The sequence below is a fragment of the Gambusia affinis genome, linkage group LG20, assembly GCF_019740435.1.
Source record: "Gambusia affinis linkage group LG20, SWU_Gaff_1.0, whole genome shotgun sequence".
Lineage (NCBI taxonomy): Eukaryota > Metazoa > Chordata > Actinopteri > Cyprinodontiformes > Poeciliidae > Gambusia > Gambusia affinis.
The window spans coordinates 16,679,932-16,694,088 of NC_057887.1; the positions used below are offsets into that span (position 1 = coordinate 16,679,932).

At 37.6% G+C, this 14,157-nt stretch overlaps 2 protein-coding genes across 4 annotated transcripts in view; both read right to left on the reverse strand.

The window, feature by feature from the left end:
• Positions 1–7: 7 nt before the first annotated feature.
• ppifb (peptidylprolyl isomerase Fb) lies at positions 8–4,850 on the reverse strand. The gene is made up of 6 exons (XM_044101503.1): positions 4,580–4,850; positions 4,445–4,475; positions 4,063–4,151; positions 3,610–3,706; positions 1,709–1,784; positions 8–521 (listed from the first exon to the last, which is right to left on the reverse strand). The coding sequence occupies exons 1-6, from the start codon at positions 4,730–4,732 to the stop codon at positions 386–388; spliced, it is 582 nt and encodes a 193-aa protein (XP_043957438.1). The 5' UTR covers positions 4,733–4,850; the 3' UTR covers positions 8–385.
• Positions 4,851–7,168: 2,318 nt separating this feature from the next.
• The window catches only part of LOC122822687 (zinc finger MIZ domain-containing protein 1-like), a 118,800-nt gene continuing 111,811 nt past the window's right edge, over positions 7,169–14,157 (reverse strand). For 2 of the 3 annotated variants that reach the window (XM_044101500.1, XM_044101502.1), the window contains 11 exons: positions 13,921–14,062; positions 13,420–13,467; positions 13,137–13,347; positions 12,707–12,812; positions 12,451–12,611; positions 12,295–12,362; positions 12,127–12,195; positions 11,792–12,036; positions 11,548–11,711; positions 11,046–11,312; positions 7,169–10,910 (listed from right to left, as the gene is read on the reverse strand). In XM_044101500.1, coding sequence (XP_043957435.1) covers positions 10,803–10,910; positions 11,046–11,312; positions 11,548–11,711; positions 11,792–12,036; positions 12,127–12,195; positions 12,295–12,362; positions 12,451–12,611; positions 12,707–12,812; positions 13,137–13,347; positions 13,420–13,467; positions 13,921–14,062 — 1,589 coding nt within the window. In that variant the 3' untranslated portion in view covers positions 7,169–10,802. The remainder of the gene's footprint in view (positions 10,911–11,045; positions 11,313–11,547; positions 11,712–11,791; positions 12,037–12,126; positions 12,196–12,294; positions 12,363–12,450; positions 12,612–12,706; positions 12,813–13,136; positions 13,348–13,419; positions 13,468–13,920; positions 14,063–14,157) is intronic. The other variant, XM_044101501.1, reaches the window with a different exon arrangement.

A 14,157-nucleotide genomic window follows, 5' to 3' on the forward strand; every position in this document is an offset into this window, starting at 1 on the left:
CTTGCAAAATACTTTCATAACATTGAAGTAATTCTCTTTATTTCACAGTTTTCAAGTAAAAAGTATTATTTTAGGACAACAATCATTGTTTCAATCATGCATTGCTAAAAAGATTTAACAAATAATCCCACTTTCACAAAAAAATGTAATTTATACATTTTTAAAAATGCATAGAACCTGATTTACAATTGAAAGTTTCACATTTGAAGGGCCTCACATGGTACCAGAGTAAAAACCAACACCATTCAAATGACACCATAGAAACATGAAATACAGTCATCCATTTTCACCAAAGAGAGGTAGCTCTTCGTGCGATGAATAATGAAAGGTATCTTCTGTTGAGATTACAGCAGACTCTGACAGAACCCGGTCCTCACGTGGGCGTCTACTCGACCTCTCCGCAGGCTGTGATCGTGATCCTCCTGGAAGTGTGCCCAGAGCGGGAACCGTAGGATTCCACTTTTTTGATCACGTCCATTCCCTCCTTCACGCTGCCAAAGACAACATGCCTACCATCAAGCCTGAGAGAAGAAGAGCTTTGTTTTAATGCTTAGACAGTGAGATGATCGACCAAGACTTCTGTCTTCAAGAAGAGTAATGGATCAGCTTTTGAAGCCATTTCACTATCCTCAACCATGATTCACAGAACTTTCTCTTTTCATGACCATACGGGGAAAAGAAACTACCTTGAAAGTTCATATCTACACTCTTATATAAAGGATAAATACATCTTAGACATAAATAAATCATTATGGTGTTGGTGTTATAGTGTTGAAGTGGTGTTTGTGTTTAAAAACAAAAACACCACTTCAACAGAAAAGGAGTACCATGCTGTACATGGATGATTACATGACATCTAAATCTATATTGTCTGATGGGCAATGGTAGATAGGACTGGAACTGTTTTCTTGGCAAAATTTTATTTTATTTTTTTTAAATCGGCATTTGTCAAATCTGTGTGTGACTGACTGAATACGTTTGCTACAAATATTCCAAGCAAGAAGTGCAGCTGAGTTAACAGTGAAGGGGAAACATTTCTCTTCACACACAGGATATTTCTCTCTTAAATCAGAGCACTGCTTTGTCAGATGATACCAGGCTTAAAATAGAAGCAGGAAATTAAGACCTTTACCAGAGAAAAAAAATTCACCTTCCAGTGCTTTAAAAGTGAACACAACAAGAAATGTAAATGCATCACCTGCTTTTTATCTTGAATTTTGGACAGACACTTTTTCCTATCTAAATAAATGCACTGAAAGTAAATTTGGGAAAGTTTTTTATCTTTTTACCATTGCAGTCGTGTGATTGGACATTACATCCAATAACGCAGCAAGTTCGTATCACTGCTAAATAATTTTAAGTAACTTAGATTCAAAATATCTGAGACTGTCATTTTTGTCTGTTATGTTTATGGCCCCTGAAGATGGCGCTCACATTCCTAGGTCTAGAGCAGGGAAGTCAAGTTCCAAAGCTCTTATAGAGAAAAGTGGAAAAAGACATAAAGACTAAAAGCATCAAATATTTTCTATAAAAGGTTAATTTTATATTGTGGATATTTTAAAATTGACCCTCCACAAAGTTGTAAGAAAAGATGAAGAAAGAACGCAACGTACTTCTGATAGCCCCCTTGAAGAGTGTCTGACATTACCCAAAAGAAAAAACTGCTTAAATTATTTTAAACTTTTTGGTGAGGTTTTCCTGTACCTACCACTCTGTTTTTGTGGTGCAAATAAAGAACTGAGATCCGTTGGTGTTGGGTCCAGCATTGGCCATAGACAAGATACCTAAAAACACAGAAAATATAAAAGAAAATATTTAATCAACGGCTAAATACATATTTTTTCCTTGCACTGCAGAGTTTTACACTTAGACTTTTGACTCCCTTACTTATACAACAGACTTTATTCCAACTGCTACCACTAACGCAGTATTTCATTCAGACACGGCAATGATCAGAATTTTATGAAAACTGCACACAACCCCCACCTAGTGGAGAAAAATAAACATGACAAGAACTATTCGAGTGCATCTCGGTTATTTTTTATTTAATCGTTCAATTTAAATATGTGAAACCAATAAATTATCCAGATGCATTAAGAAGAGATATATTTAAAGTTTTTATGGCACTTTTGAAAAATAATTAAAAGTTTTTGTATCAGAAAAGATTTTTCTTTTTTTTTTTACAAAAGTTGTATGCGGTTGCCTACCCAATCAACAAGATTGCTCAGTTTACAAGCTAAGCGGTAGACATTGACACATATACACATATATTGCAAACCACAACATATGAAGATATTATTTGAAAGTTTAGAGGAAGGAAAACAGTTTGCAAATGTACTTTCTTTTTAAGCATAATTAACATATGCTGCATTATTTGCTATCCACGACATCTGTGTTTCTCAATATTTAGCCTAGAACAAAGCACAGATCATTTATTTACTATCAGAACAAAGGTTAAAATGACCACCTTTAATGCTCTGGTATAGCAGTTTAAAACTACAGAGTCAGTCTAAAAACACATTTTTAAATGTAGAGTGACACGCTTTCCAAACATTTTTGGTCCATTTTGTCTCATTTTAAACATAGAGAGCTTCAGTACAGATTTAGGGCTGATAAATACCAGCTGTCACTAAAAACAAGCCCCTGAAAGTAAATTGAAAATGTAACACACTTCTCTGGAAAACACCAGAGATGTTTTGGGAGGCTTGAGAAACCAGAGCACACCCTTGTGATTATCCATTCCATAATCCACATACAGCTTGTATATGAAACATCCAACTGTGCATGCACACACTTGTTTTTGGCAAAAAGAAAAGAAAGAAGATGAATTGTTCATCTCAAGACAGGGCAGGCATGCTAGAGAAACTGAAATTATGAAATTTATACTCTATGAATAAGTACACTTCTAAAGAAATCCCTGTAAGAAAATCTGTTAGGCCTGAAGCAGATGGACGGTATGCCAAGGTTTTAATTATTTGTTGACAGAAGAATGTCGCCAATTCGCTTCTTGTCTTAACGCTTCTAAAGAGTCTGTTGGTGCACATTACACAAATAACTGATGTTATATAGGAAACACTCAGGCAGTTGAAGTGTAAAGTACTTCCAGTTATGATCTAGCAGAGTTAACCTGTATTTGGATGTACTGTGAAAATGGATCTGCAATGACTGTGCAGGAATTCCTGTGTTAACTTCCCATCCATCAATAACTTCATCTATCTGAGAGTTGAATATTTCGATCAAAAACTAGTATGCAAAGTTACGCCTAATGCCACAAATTTGCAACATACCCAATTTTGTTTGTTTGGAAAGGACTAAAACTTTAACAATCTTACTACAGCATTTGCTTAACAGAAAAAACACAATTGCAAAATTTAAAAATCACATTGCAATAGTAGAACTCATGCCAGACAATTTAAATAACAGTAGGAATATATTTTACTATAATGCAATGCTTTTTTTTCTGTTATTGTACAAATATGGCAAAAATTAAGGCTATTGTGTCTGCTCATGTCTTATGTCAAACACAACTGTTTTAGAGGAAATTCTTGTATTTAATTACTAGAGAATAAAGCCTGGAAATGTGAATAATATACAAAACAGCATTATTACCAGGTCCAGTGTGCTTCAGCTTGAAGTTTTCATCAGGAAATCTCAAACCGTAAATTGACTTCCCACCAGTTCCATTGTGGTTTGTGAAGTCTCCACCCTGAAAACATAAAATAAATAAAACAAAAATAATTAAAAACTACAGACAGCAGGATGGGTTTTAAAGCCGAAATGGATTTTGTTTCTCGCTCAAAGCTAGTAGTAAATTGGTAGCAGCAACATTCCTGCCACTTCTGAATTATGGACATGTTTTATATATGAATACTTCGAACAAATGCCTTCAATCATTGAATGCTGTGCATCATTGTGCTTTAAGGTTTGTAACTGGTAGCAGACATCTTAAACATCATTGTGAGTTGTATGCAACTTATGAAAATAAGATCTTGATCTCAGCTGGGTTTATCTGGTTAAATAAAGGAAATTAAAAACAATAAATAAAGGGAGGAAAACCCCTACCTGACACATAAACTGAGGGATCACCCTGTGGAAAGTGGAGCCCTTGTAGCCAAATCCATGTTCTCCTGTGCACAGCACTCTGAAGTTTTCTATAAGAAATAGTAGATATAAGTTATTTTCCAGAAAGCAGATGCAGATTAGTTTTAAACAGTTGATTTGTGCTCAGTCTGCATTAAATCTTTAGGATTCCAGCCAAACTCAACCAGTTCAAACCTGCATACCTTTTAGATGTTATCACTGAATTCTGCATAAATTTAGTAGCATTTAGTTTGCCCAGTTTCTACATGTCATAATTCCATTATACTGACTCCTGTACTAAATTTCATTTATAGTGATTTTCAGGTTAAAAAAAATAACAATGAAAAAATAAATGAACACCTACCTGCTGTTTTTGGCACAACATCTGCGTTGAGCTTGAAAAATAAATAGAACATTTTAAGATGGAGGAATATTTCGTAGCAGAGTAAATAACGCTGACACTGAAAACAAGGAAACTGTACAGCTCCTAACTGCTCACCTCAAATGTCACTCTGCCCAGAGGCTCACTGTCTGCGGCAATGTCAAAGTAAACCTGGGGGTTTTTATTTGCTGTTGCGGGTCCGCTGCTGTACAGGCGGGCGGCGGTGAACGCCAGAGAACCGAACTTTAACCTGTTTAACAAAATCAACATCTTAAAACAACTACTGTCCCTCAGCACACTCTGATCCACTCAGCTCAACAAGCTAAAGTCACACTGCTGTGTAGAAGGAAGCATTGAAGGATACTCTCGCAACATGACGTAAGTACGCTCTTGGTGTCGGGTCTATCGCGAGATTGGAAGAGACAGGAAGCACAAACCCACGTGTTGCTTTCTAACGAGGTCTCCAAAGTTCTGATTATATAACGATGGTATTGATAAAGGGATACATATGTCAAGTCAGTTTTACTTAAAAATGTTAGTGAGAGAAATAGAAGGGAAGTAATAATGATGAGACTGAGGGTAGGTCTACTTACGTTACATATTGTTCTGAGTATAGAGGAAAAATGGACAATTAAGAAAATAAGGAGAGCATGAAGATTACTTCATGACAAAACTAAAAAACAAAATTTAGTAGGTGGCAGTTAATGGTGTTACATACTCTTTTACACTAGGTGGCAGAATGCGCCTATAAGTTGATTCCAATCTGCTAATATAGAAAAGAATAAGAAAGGGTGTTCAAAGTGTGGCCCAGGGGCCATTTGCAGCCCTGCGAAGTTTTGTGTAGCACTGAATCACAACTCCAGAATGCACCAGATCTGGTCAGCAAGCACAAATATAATTGATGTTGATGTTTTGAGGTGAAACATTTTCATAAGCAAAATCTTAAAATAATAAAAAAAAAATTTGGGTTTTAAACAGTTATTTCTCACATATTGTCACCTTCAATATGTAAGATGACAATATGTCACCTGACATATTCTAAGTTACAATGATATATATGTTACATATTATTGTAAAATAATAGCCTAAGTCATTTTAGGAAGGTGACAATATGATAGTTTGAGTCAGGTATGAGTAAAGAAAGCATTATACTCCTTAGAATAGCACATATTTGGTAGATTTTATTTTTAAACAAGAAGCAAAATCCTTATGAATTGACTACAGACTTATTGCTTTAAAGGATGGATGTAGGAAGGTGCAATAGCTTTCATTGATGGATGGATGGATAAAAATATTTTATAACAGTTGTTTTCATAGAAAAACATTTATTTGCACTTTAAATAACAACACAGACATTTACAGAGTAGATAAAAAAAAGATAAAACCACATTCTAACAATTTAAATTAAAACGCTGGCCTTTGTAACAGATTAGAAGAATGTACATGTTTATGGGGCAAATCAAGTTTATAATGGAATGCTAACCACTTTTACCATTTTAATCAGAGACACACTGTAAAAAATACGCCTTACTGCAGCAAATTCCCCAACATTGCATACGATACGCATTCCAATTCTGAAGTGGTGAACTATGAACATAAATTAATCAATTCAGTTCATTTTTAACCTGGCTGAACTTAATTTTAAATCAGTTTTTGCCATGGACGAACTAAACATTGAGAGGACTGTTCGCTAGTCGTAGTCGTGCTCCTTTAAAATGTCTGCAGCGCTACCCCTGTCCTCACCAGGAACTCCTTCCATTGACGCCCTCTTATTCATCCTAGTCCGACAAGACTTGTTTTTTTTTTCATAGTTATTCCCAACAAACATAGAAGACATGGTCTGACTACTGAGACATGTAAACAGGCCTGCTACACAGATGACTACAGAAAGTATAAAGCTACTTGTTCGGTTGCTGACATGTCTTTCACGTTTGCCTAAGAGCGTATTACCGCCACCTAATGGACTGGAGCATGTGACAATAAATAAAAAATAATCATGAAAAAAAGCTATATTCTAGGACAGGGCAGGGGTGGGCATTCCTGATCCTCGAGGGCCGGTGTCCTGCAACTTTTAGATGTATCTCTACTTCAACACACCTGAGTCAAATAATCAGGTCATTAGCAGGACTCTGGAGAACCTGACTGCACTTGGGACGTGATTCAGCTATTGGATTCAAGTATGTTGGACCAGGGAGACATCAAAGAGTTGCAGGACACCTGCCCCCGAGGACCAGGATTGCCCATCCCTGTTCTAGGAGCATTGTTGACAGTAAGATCCATGATTTCTGTTTATATAATTTCTGAACAGAGTGCATGGCTGGTAAATCGATGAAGGCTGAGAATGACAGAGCTGGTGTGGACAAATGTAGAGTGGATGGATATATCTGCAGGAGATCTTTACAAGTGAGGAGCTTGGTGACAGGATCTCCCCAACTCAACATTTTTTTCATAAAGAGAAAAAAATCATTAGCAACAGACTACGGTACCCTGGATTCTTTTGCAACAACTGTTCTATTTTTTAATGCATACTTATTGTTCTGTATATCAGTTAATTTAATCCAAAAAATATGGATTTAAATAATTTTTATTTTAAAGTGCTGCTTCAAATTTGATTCTTATAATTCACATTTTGTGATGTTGTGCCAACAGCCTGTACAACTGGCTGTTGTGAAGGAAGCAAAGACAAGACAGAGTGGCATGCAGGAATCATTTGAATACATATTTATTAGATAAATATTAGGCTGTCACATCATCTAACTACATACAGTTCTGCAAGACTAAAAATCACAATTAGTTCCTTTATTTTCTGACCAGTTTGGAGTATGAAATGATTGTACATACAATGTACAAACATAGAGACAATGGCCACATTGCATGAATCACCTTAGATTGTTGTCATTTTCCAAATCTTTATAATATAATTTTTTTTTTCATATAAATTATGGATCTTGGTTACAATCTTCAGGACCCATTATTTTCACTACCATCATTCTGCACAGCTGAGTGGCTTTTCTGTTTGTGTTTGTAACCTTATTCTGGTTGTTTTTCTAGCTTTAGCACCTCAGAGTATGCCTGTGAAACTAGAACACTCAGGCAAAATAGTACATTTAGAACTTAGCTGTTCCAGTTCCCCCAAACAGAAAAGGGTGAAAGTATATTACAAAGCAAGGGGGGCAAAATGCCGAGTTAACCCACAGACACAATCTAACATGTTTGATTTTCCATAGTCAGCCACTTCCAGTTGAGGTGTTGCAAGCTTTTTTATTAATTATTATTATTATTATTATTCAGAAGAAACAATGCACATTCCCAAAGGAAAATGAATACATTTCTGTTCACTTGTCTCTATGTTAATTTACATATATACAGACATCCTTGGGACATTTAACAAGCCTTGCCCTCTGCATCCTTTCAAGGCCAGATTTGTGAATGTGGCCCTTTCTGCTCTGTTTTTTTTCTTATTTATATTTTTCTTTTAATACATTTTTTTCTAAACAACATCCCCCAAAAGAAATGGCCCTTTAATGTGATTGCGCAACTGCACACTTGGCCTGCTGCCCAATGCTGAACTGACACACTTGAATGTAAGAAGAAATTATGAGGCGACAACAAATATTTATCGGATTGATTCATACATTAAAAAAAATAATAAGAATTTTATGTTTCATTATTGTTTGGATATGAAACATGTCAATGGTCTCAGAGCTGAAACGGATAAAATCTTAAAAAATGTTCAAATTAAATCAAGCTGAAAGAAATTGGATTTCTAGCCTTACAGATTAATAATAAAACCAGTACAAAATAATTTACCAAAGAGAAACGAAAACAAACAAAAGGGGGATACAAATGTAAATGGTGTCATGCTTTTTTTTTTGTTAAAACCCACATTTTTCTATAACAAAAATATAAACAATATCATGAATTTCTTTAAAATATGGTTGTGATATATCTTTAAAATACCACCATGTATTGACATTTAGGAACATGATATTCACATATATCAATAATTACACTGAATGCCAGCTGATATCACACCTCTTTTGTTTTAAAATCACTATCACTGAACAAATGTTAACCTAAAATTTATTAGCAGGAAGCGGAGATCAGTTAGGATCCAAGTGTGAAACGAAAGTATTGCTTCAGAGTGTGTTTGACATCTGAGAACATGGAAAAAGGTGGAGCAGAACAACCTCGAGCTGACACAGGGAAGATGAGCACAAAGGCAGAAAACGAGAACGACGTGCATTGGGGTGTAGCTTATGAGATTTTTAAAACTGCTGAAGAAGTTTGGTGCTCTGATGGGGAGCGCGTGCGGTTAGGTCGGACGACGACAAACATCATCAAGATGATACAAAAATATACATAATGATATTTACAGTACAATAGCATTTCTTAAAAATAATACATTTGCATACTGAAAAGCAACTCTTCTCGAACAACATGACATCAAAAAACAACAACGAAAAAGGCTTACACCAATACTGCTTTGAAAATCACAGCAGTGATGGAAGAAACCATTGCTTGTCTCGCCATCACCTGTGCATAAACACGCACACATACACACACAGTCTCACACACATACATGTGCATCTCTATACATTATATTATCTTAAAAAGTTGTTGTATTTTAGTAATTCAACTTAAAAATTAAAACTAATTTATTATAAGATTCATTTTTCTCCCACCAGACTTTATCCTTTCACAAAACTTTCCATTAATATATTTAAAATGAATGCTTGTAACACAAGAAAACTGCATAGATGTAAAACTTCTATAAAAATACGGAGAAAAGATTACATGCCAGCAAACAACAAATCATAGTTTATAAATGAGGCCAAAATTAAAAGACAGCATAATATTAAAAACCATTTGGACAAACAGCCAAGCTAAGACTTTTTGAAATGAGTTGGACCTGCCATCATGACTTCTGCTGGGAATGTGACCTTTGTAGTCACCACATGTCTTTATTCCATGTTTGTGAAATCTACTTTGGGATTTTCATCATTCAAATGCATGAAAAATAAATGCCTGAAGTACCCTGTATGTAATGAAACTATAGAATAAAAAACATTTTGAAATGAATTACTGAAATACATAAACTTTTCAATGATATTCTAACTTATTGAGACGCACCCATGCACTCGCAGCCTTACACAGGACCGAGCAAACACAAACATTCTCATCCTCATCCCTCTAGCTTTGGTGAGCAGTTTCTCAAAAATAACGATGGACAGCGTAATTATGCAGCAGCGAAGGAAAATAAAAATAAAGAACAACCAGTAGATACATGACAGATGTACCACTGATACCTTCAATGTTAGTGTTAAATAAAATCAAAACAAATTTGACAAAGAGAAAAAACACCATTTGACAAAGGGCTTGGCACACATGCACTTTGAAGACTACCTCAACAGCACATTATTTAAGGAGAGGTGAAATGATACAAAAATACAGAAAATAAGGCTCATGCAGAGCAGATGGAAGCAGATAACATGGCAGGAACTTCAATCTTTCTTTTTATCTATTGTTTTGTTTTTTTAAGAAACAAATCAGTCATTTGTAAAAGAGGCATCATGACCAGGCATCATGTATGTACTTTCTGTTATTGTAGGCTTCAAATGCTCCCTACTTCAGTCAGACTTCACAGACTGAAATAAATACACAGAACAATTGTAGGCAAAATGGAAGCCAATTTCTTTCAAAAATCTTTTTAAAATGCTGGCAGCAAATGTATAGAAAACTGATCTTATTCCTTTTTGTAAAGATGTTTTTTTTTGTTGTTGTTTTGTTTCGTTTTTTGCAGTGCTAAAATTTCTTGTGCTTTTAGGTGATGGACAAAACAGTGCGACTAACCAGACCAGTCAGGGAATGGAGCAGTGACACCAGGAAGTTGTGGCCTCTCAGACTACAAAACATAACACACACTGGCCAGAGAGCACAGTTTTTTTCAGTTATTTTTCTGCTTTATACAATGAGTTCATTTTTTTTTAGCTTCAAAAGAAAACAAAAAAAAAATATTTAAAAAATGCTACAACATGTTACTAGTGAGCACACGTACATGTGTGTGGTGTAAAAATAAAATCAACTATAGCTGCACAGTCAAGGGTGTCACCACAGGACGTGGAGGGGCGTGGCAGCTCCACCAAATCCTGCCGTGTCTTTTGAGTTTCTTTGAGATTCTTTGCAGTCAATCTGCGCTGGCGAATGTAAATTGTACAAGAGGAAGAAGAGAAAGGGAGTGCATCTTTGTGTTGATCAAGTACTGAGTAACTGCCACGGTTTCTCAGGGAAGCTTCAGGCGATCGGTAAAAGTTTATGTGTGTGGGTGTCTGAAAGCCTCTCAGTTGTTTTCAAAGAGCGACAGAAGGTCATCGTTGCTATTGCTGGGGAGGTCTGGGGGATCCAGATACGACAAAAGTTCGTCTGGGTTAGCGAGCTCAGGGAGAAGCTGCAAAACAGAAAAGGAGATTTGCAAATGACTGGAGAAACGTCTCACAACATTAACTTTTGGTTTTTATAATGCAACCAAATGTGTAAAAGTTCCAGGGGAATGTGCTGTGTCTTTGGGTTTTCCACAACTCACATCTAACGAAGGCTCGGGCATGTCCGACCCCGCTTGGCTGTCCAAACCGCTGGAGGGATTGAAGGCCAGGTCGGTGTGGGGATGGTTGTTGGCGGTGGGCTGTTGCTGCTGTGCTTGCTGCTGCTGAGGCAGCGGTGCTTGCCGTGAGGGCTGAGGGGGGCCACTGTGGTGTAGCTGCTGCCCTGATTGGCTCCCGGGGTGCGGAGATGGATGTAAGCTCTGCTGCAGCGGACCGTGCGTCTGGTCAGGCCCGGCAGAATGAGGTATCTGTAGAGATTCAGAGAGGGATGTGAGGAATATGACTTGTTACTAATACATAACAACCAGCACCTTTTCTGAGCCCCCTAGAGTCAAGGGTGTAAAGAAAATGGATGGATGGATGGATGGACGGATGGATGGATGGATGGATAATACATATCATTTTGACATCTTAATTAAGAACATGCAAATAAAAGTGAAATAGAAAATTCCGAAATAGAAGAACAATGGCTGGAGGACTCACCGTGTCAGGCATGTTGTGGGACAAGGGTTTGTCTTGCGTCATCAGGCTATTCGGAATGTCGGGTGGGTGAGACAGCTGAGGACCGTGCATGAAGTCATTCATTGACGTACCACCTGGAGCGCCATGGGGGAAGTCAAAGTTCCCGTGTCCTTGGTAATTGTTGCCTGAAAACAGAATAACAAATGTAAACACACATTTAGGTTTGGATGGTCTTTGCTCTCTAGAGCTGCAAAAGACCAACTACCTTGGCTGCCATATTCGCTACTGTTGCCACCTTGCCCCGAGGGCATCGACTGGTACGGTGATGGTCCAGGGCCGAGTTGAGCGATCATATCCATCACGTTGGGCATGGTCATTTGACTGGGACTCATCGTCTTAAACCTCTTCGCCAGTGGTCCATCTGGATCCTCCTTAATGTGGATGTCAGATTTGATCGCCACAGGTCGCCAGCTACACGTTGGGTCAATTGTGACTTCCTCAAACTCAGAGCTGATGGGAAACAGTTGGAGTCAAATGATTAGGGAATAAAAAGGTGGGAAAAGCTCATTTGTGCAGTAAAATGTCTTTAAATCGGCATACTTTTGAATGGCATTCAGTATTCCCCACATATACTGGTCGACTTCCAGTCCTTCTAACAAAGCTGTTTTACTATGGAGAGATAAGAGTAATTAAGAAGTCTTCCATCTGAATGCAGAGACAATTAAGTGGACAACAAATCAACTGTGAACCTAAAGAGAGTAAACGTACTTGCATACTGGACATCGCCACGTTCCCCGCTCACAGTTCAGTTGTAGATATGATTCCAAATCAAAACACTGGAACAAAGGAAACAATCATGTCTTTAATCATATACTTTAAAAATTTCTGATTTGCTTATGATATTTTTCAAAACGCCCATCTCACCTGAACATGTTTGCAGTCATGCCCCCTTGCTGGAAGTTGTATTCGTCGGAAAGTGATCGGACATTTGAGAGAAACCTTGATGGCTGTTTGCTCAACTCCATCTTCTCCGTTGAGCGTGGCGTTCCCTGTCGACGCTGCCACGCTGCTGAAGTTCCTCTTGACTTTAAAGAGGAAAGAAGGAGGAAAAATGTTTAAAGCACAACGTCTAATTATAATTAGGACATTGTGGTGCGGCTTATGGGAGAGTGGATTATACCCTTGGTGATGCAGTGCTCTGCAGGCAGCAGCCTCTTCTTTAGGAGACCCTGCAGGACGGAGCGGACTGACGGCCTGTGCACCAGCTGCAGCACAAACAGGTGCGACTGTGGAAGGAAACGTTGTGGTAACTATCACCAACATCCTTCTCAGGTGTACAAGTTATAAATGCCTCCAGGTCAATTCATGCTCCTCTCTCATTCCAACACATAGCCACTTTGTTCCTATCTACTTACATTTCATAGCCATAAAGAAGCCATTTCATGCACAGCAGTTTTATTTTCCTTGCAGTTAAGCAGTTTCATGAATTATGGAGATAAACACTCATAAAAACGATCAAATCTAATCTAAAATGTAATTGATTTTTTTATTATTAGAAAATGTTATATTAGATTTGTTTTCCTGCTCATTCTGGACTTTAGTTTACTCACACAACAGCAGGCGGTCACTGTGATCTGGATCGTGTTCCTTCCCGGCTGGCACACATGTTTCAAGTGCAACGGTTTGTGCGATGTTTTGTTGTCACCTCGCTCTATTGTGAGCGGCGTGGCATTGACGCTGACTTGGACCGATGCCGGCCAGTTAGTGTTCATCTGACGGTCTTCATGGTGGTAACATTTAAACTGCAGCTCCAGGTCTGACCTGCAAACAAGCACAATTTAAGAGACAAAATTTGAAGCTTCCTGGACTCAAGTTTCTTAAAATTTTTCCTACATTTTTGTAACATTCTGGGCATTTGAGTGCGAAGTATTAACCTGGAACCTACCAGAATGGAAATATGTTATTACCTATAGGTTCCACAAAAATGAAACCACACAATGCTAAAATAAGCTACAGTTTTTTAAAGTGTGTAATGGGCCATTTCACTGCTTTTATGGTGTCTAATAGCCAACATCAGCTCTATTTCAAAATCTATAAAGTAAAGAGTAGTGTGTCCCAGACTAAAGCTCAGTTAATTGAAGCAGGGTTTCTGAGCTCCAAGACCTTTGGTTTGTTGCAAATAATCCTTAAAATGGCACTTGTAGTAATTTGTTTGGCATTTTAGACCTTGTTTAAGGACTGTGGGTGGATTTCAACTCAAATTTAAAGTTGTCTGAAAACCAAACAGGTAGTAAAATGTCCCTTTCTTAGTTCGTGAATAAATTTGGATTTAGTCAGTAAAATACAGATGGGCAAAAGTTAATCATGAAGATTTAAAGTTTCACCGAGTTTTACCTCCACATGAGCGTTTGGTGCACAGAGGGCCGTAAGTGGAAGACGTGGTTGCTCACAGCCAGGTTGTGCTCCAGCCTGAAGGGCTCTAACACAACCCCGTCCCGCACAGGAAACGTCAGTCGTAGTTCCTCATTGTGGCTGGCTGAAATTGAGGACAAGGAGACAAGAGCATTCAGGCTGTAAAAAGATTTTGGGACATTCTTTATTTCCCTCATTTCAGATTTGTCAGAAACTGAC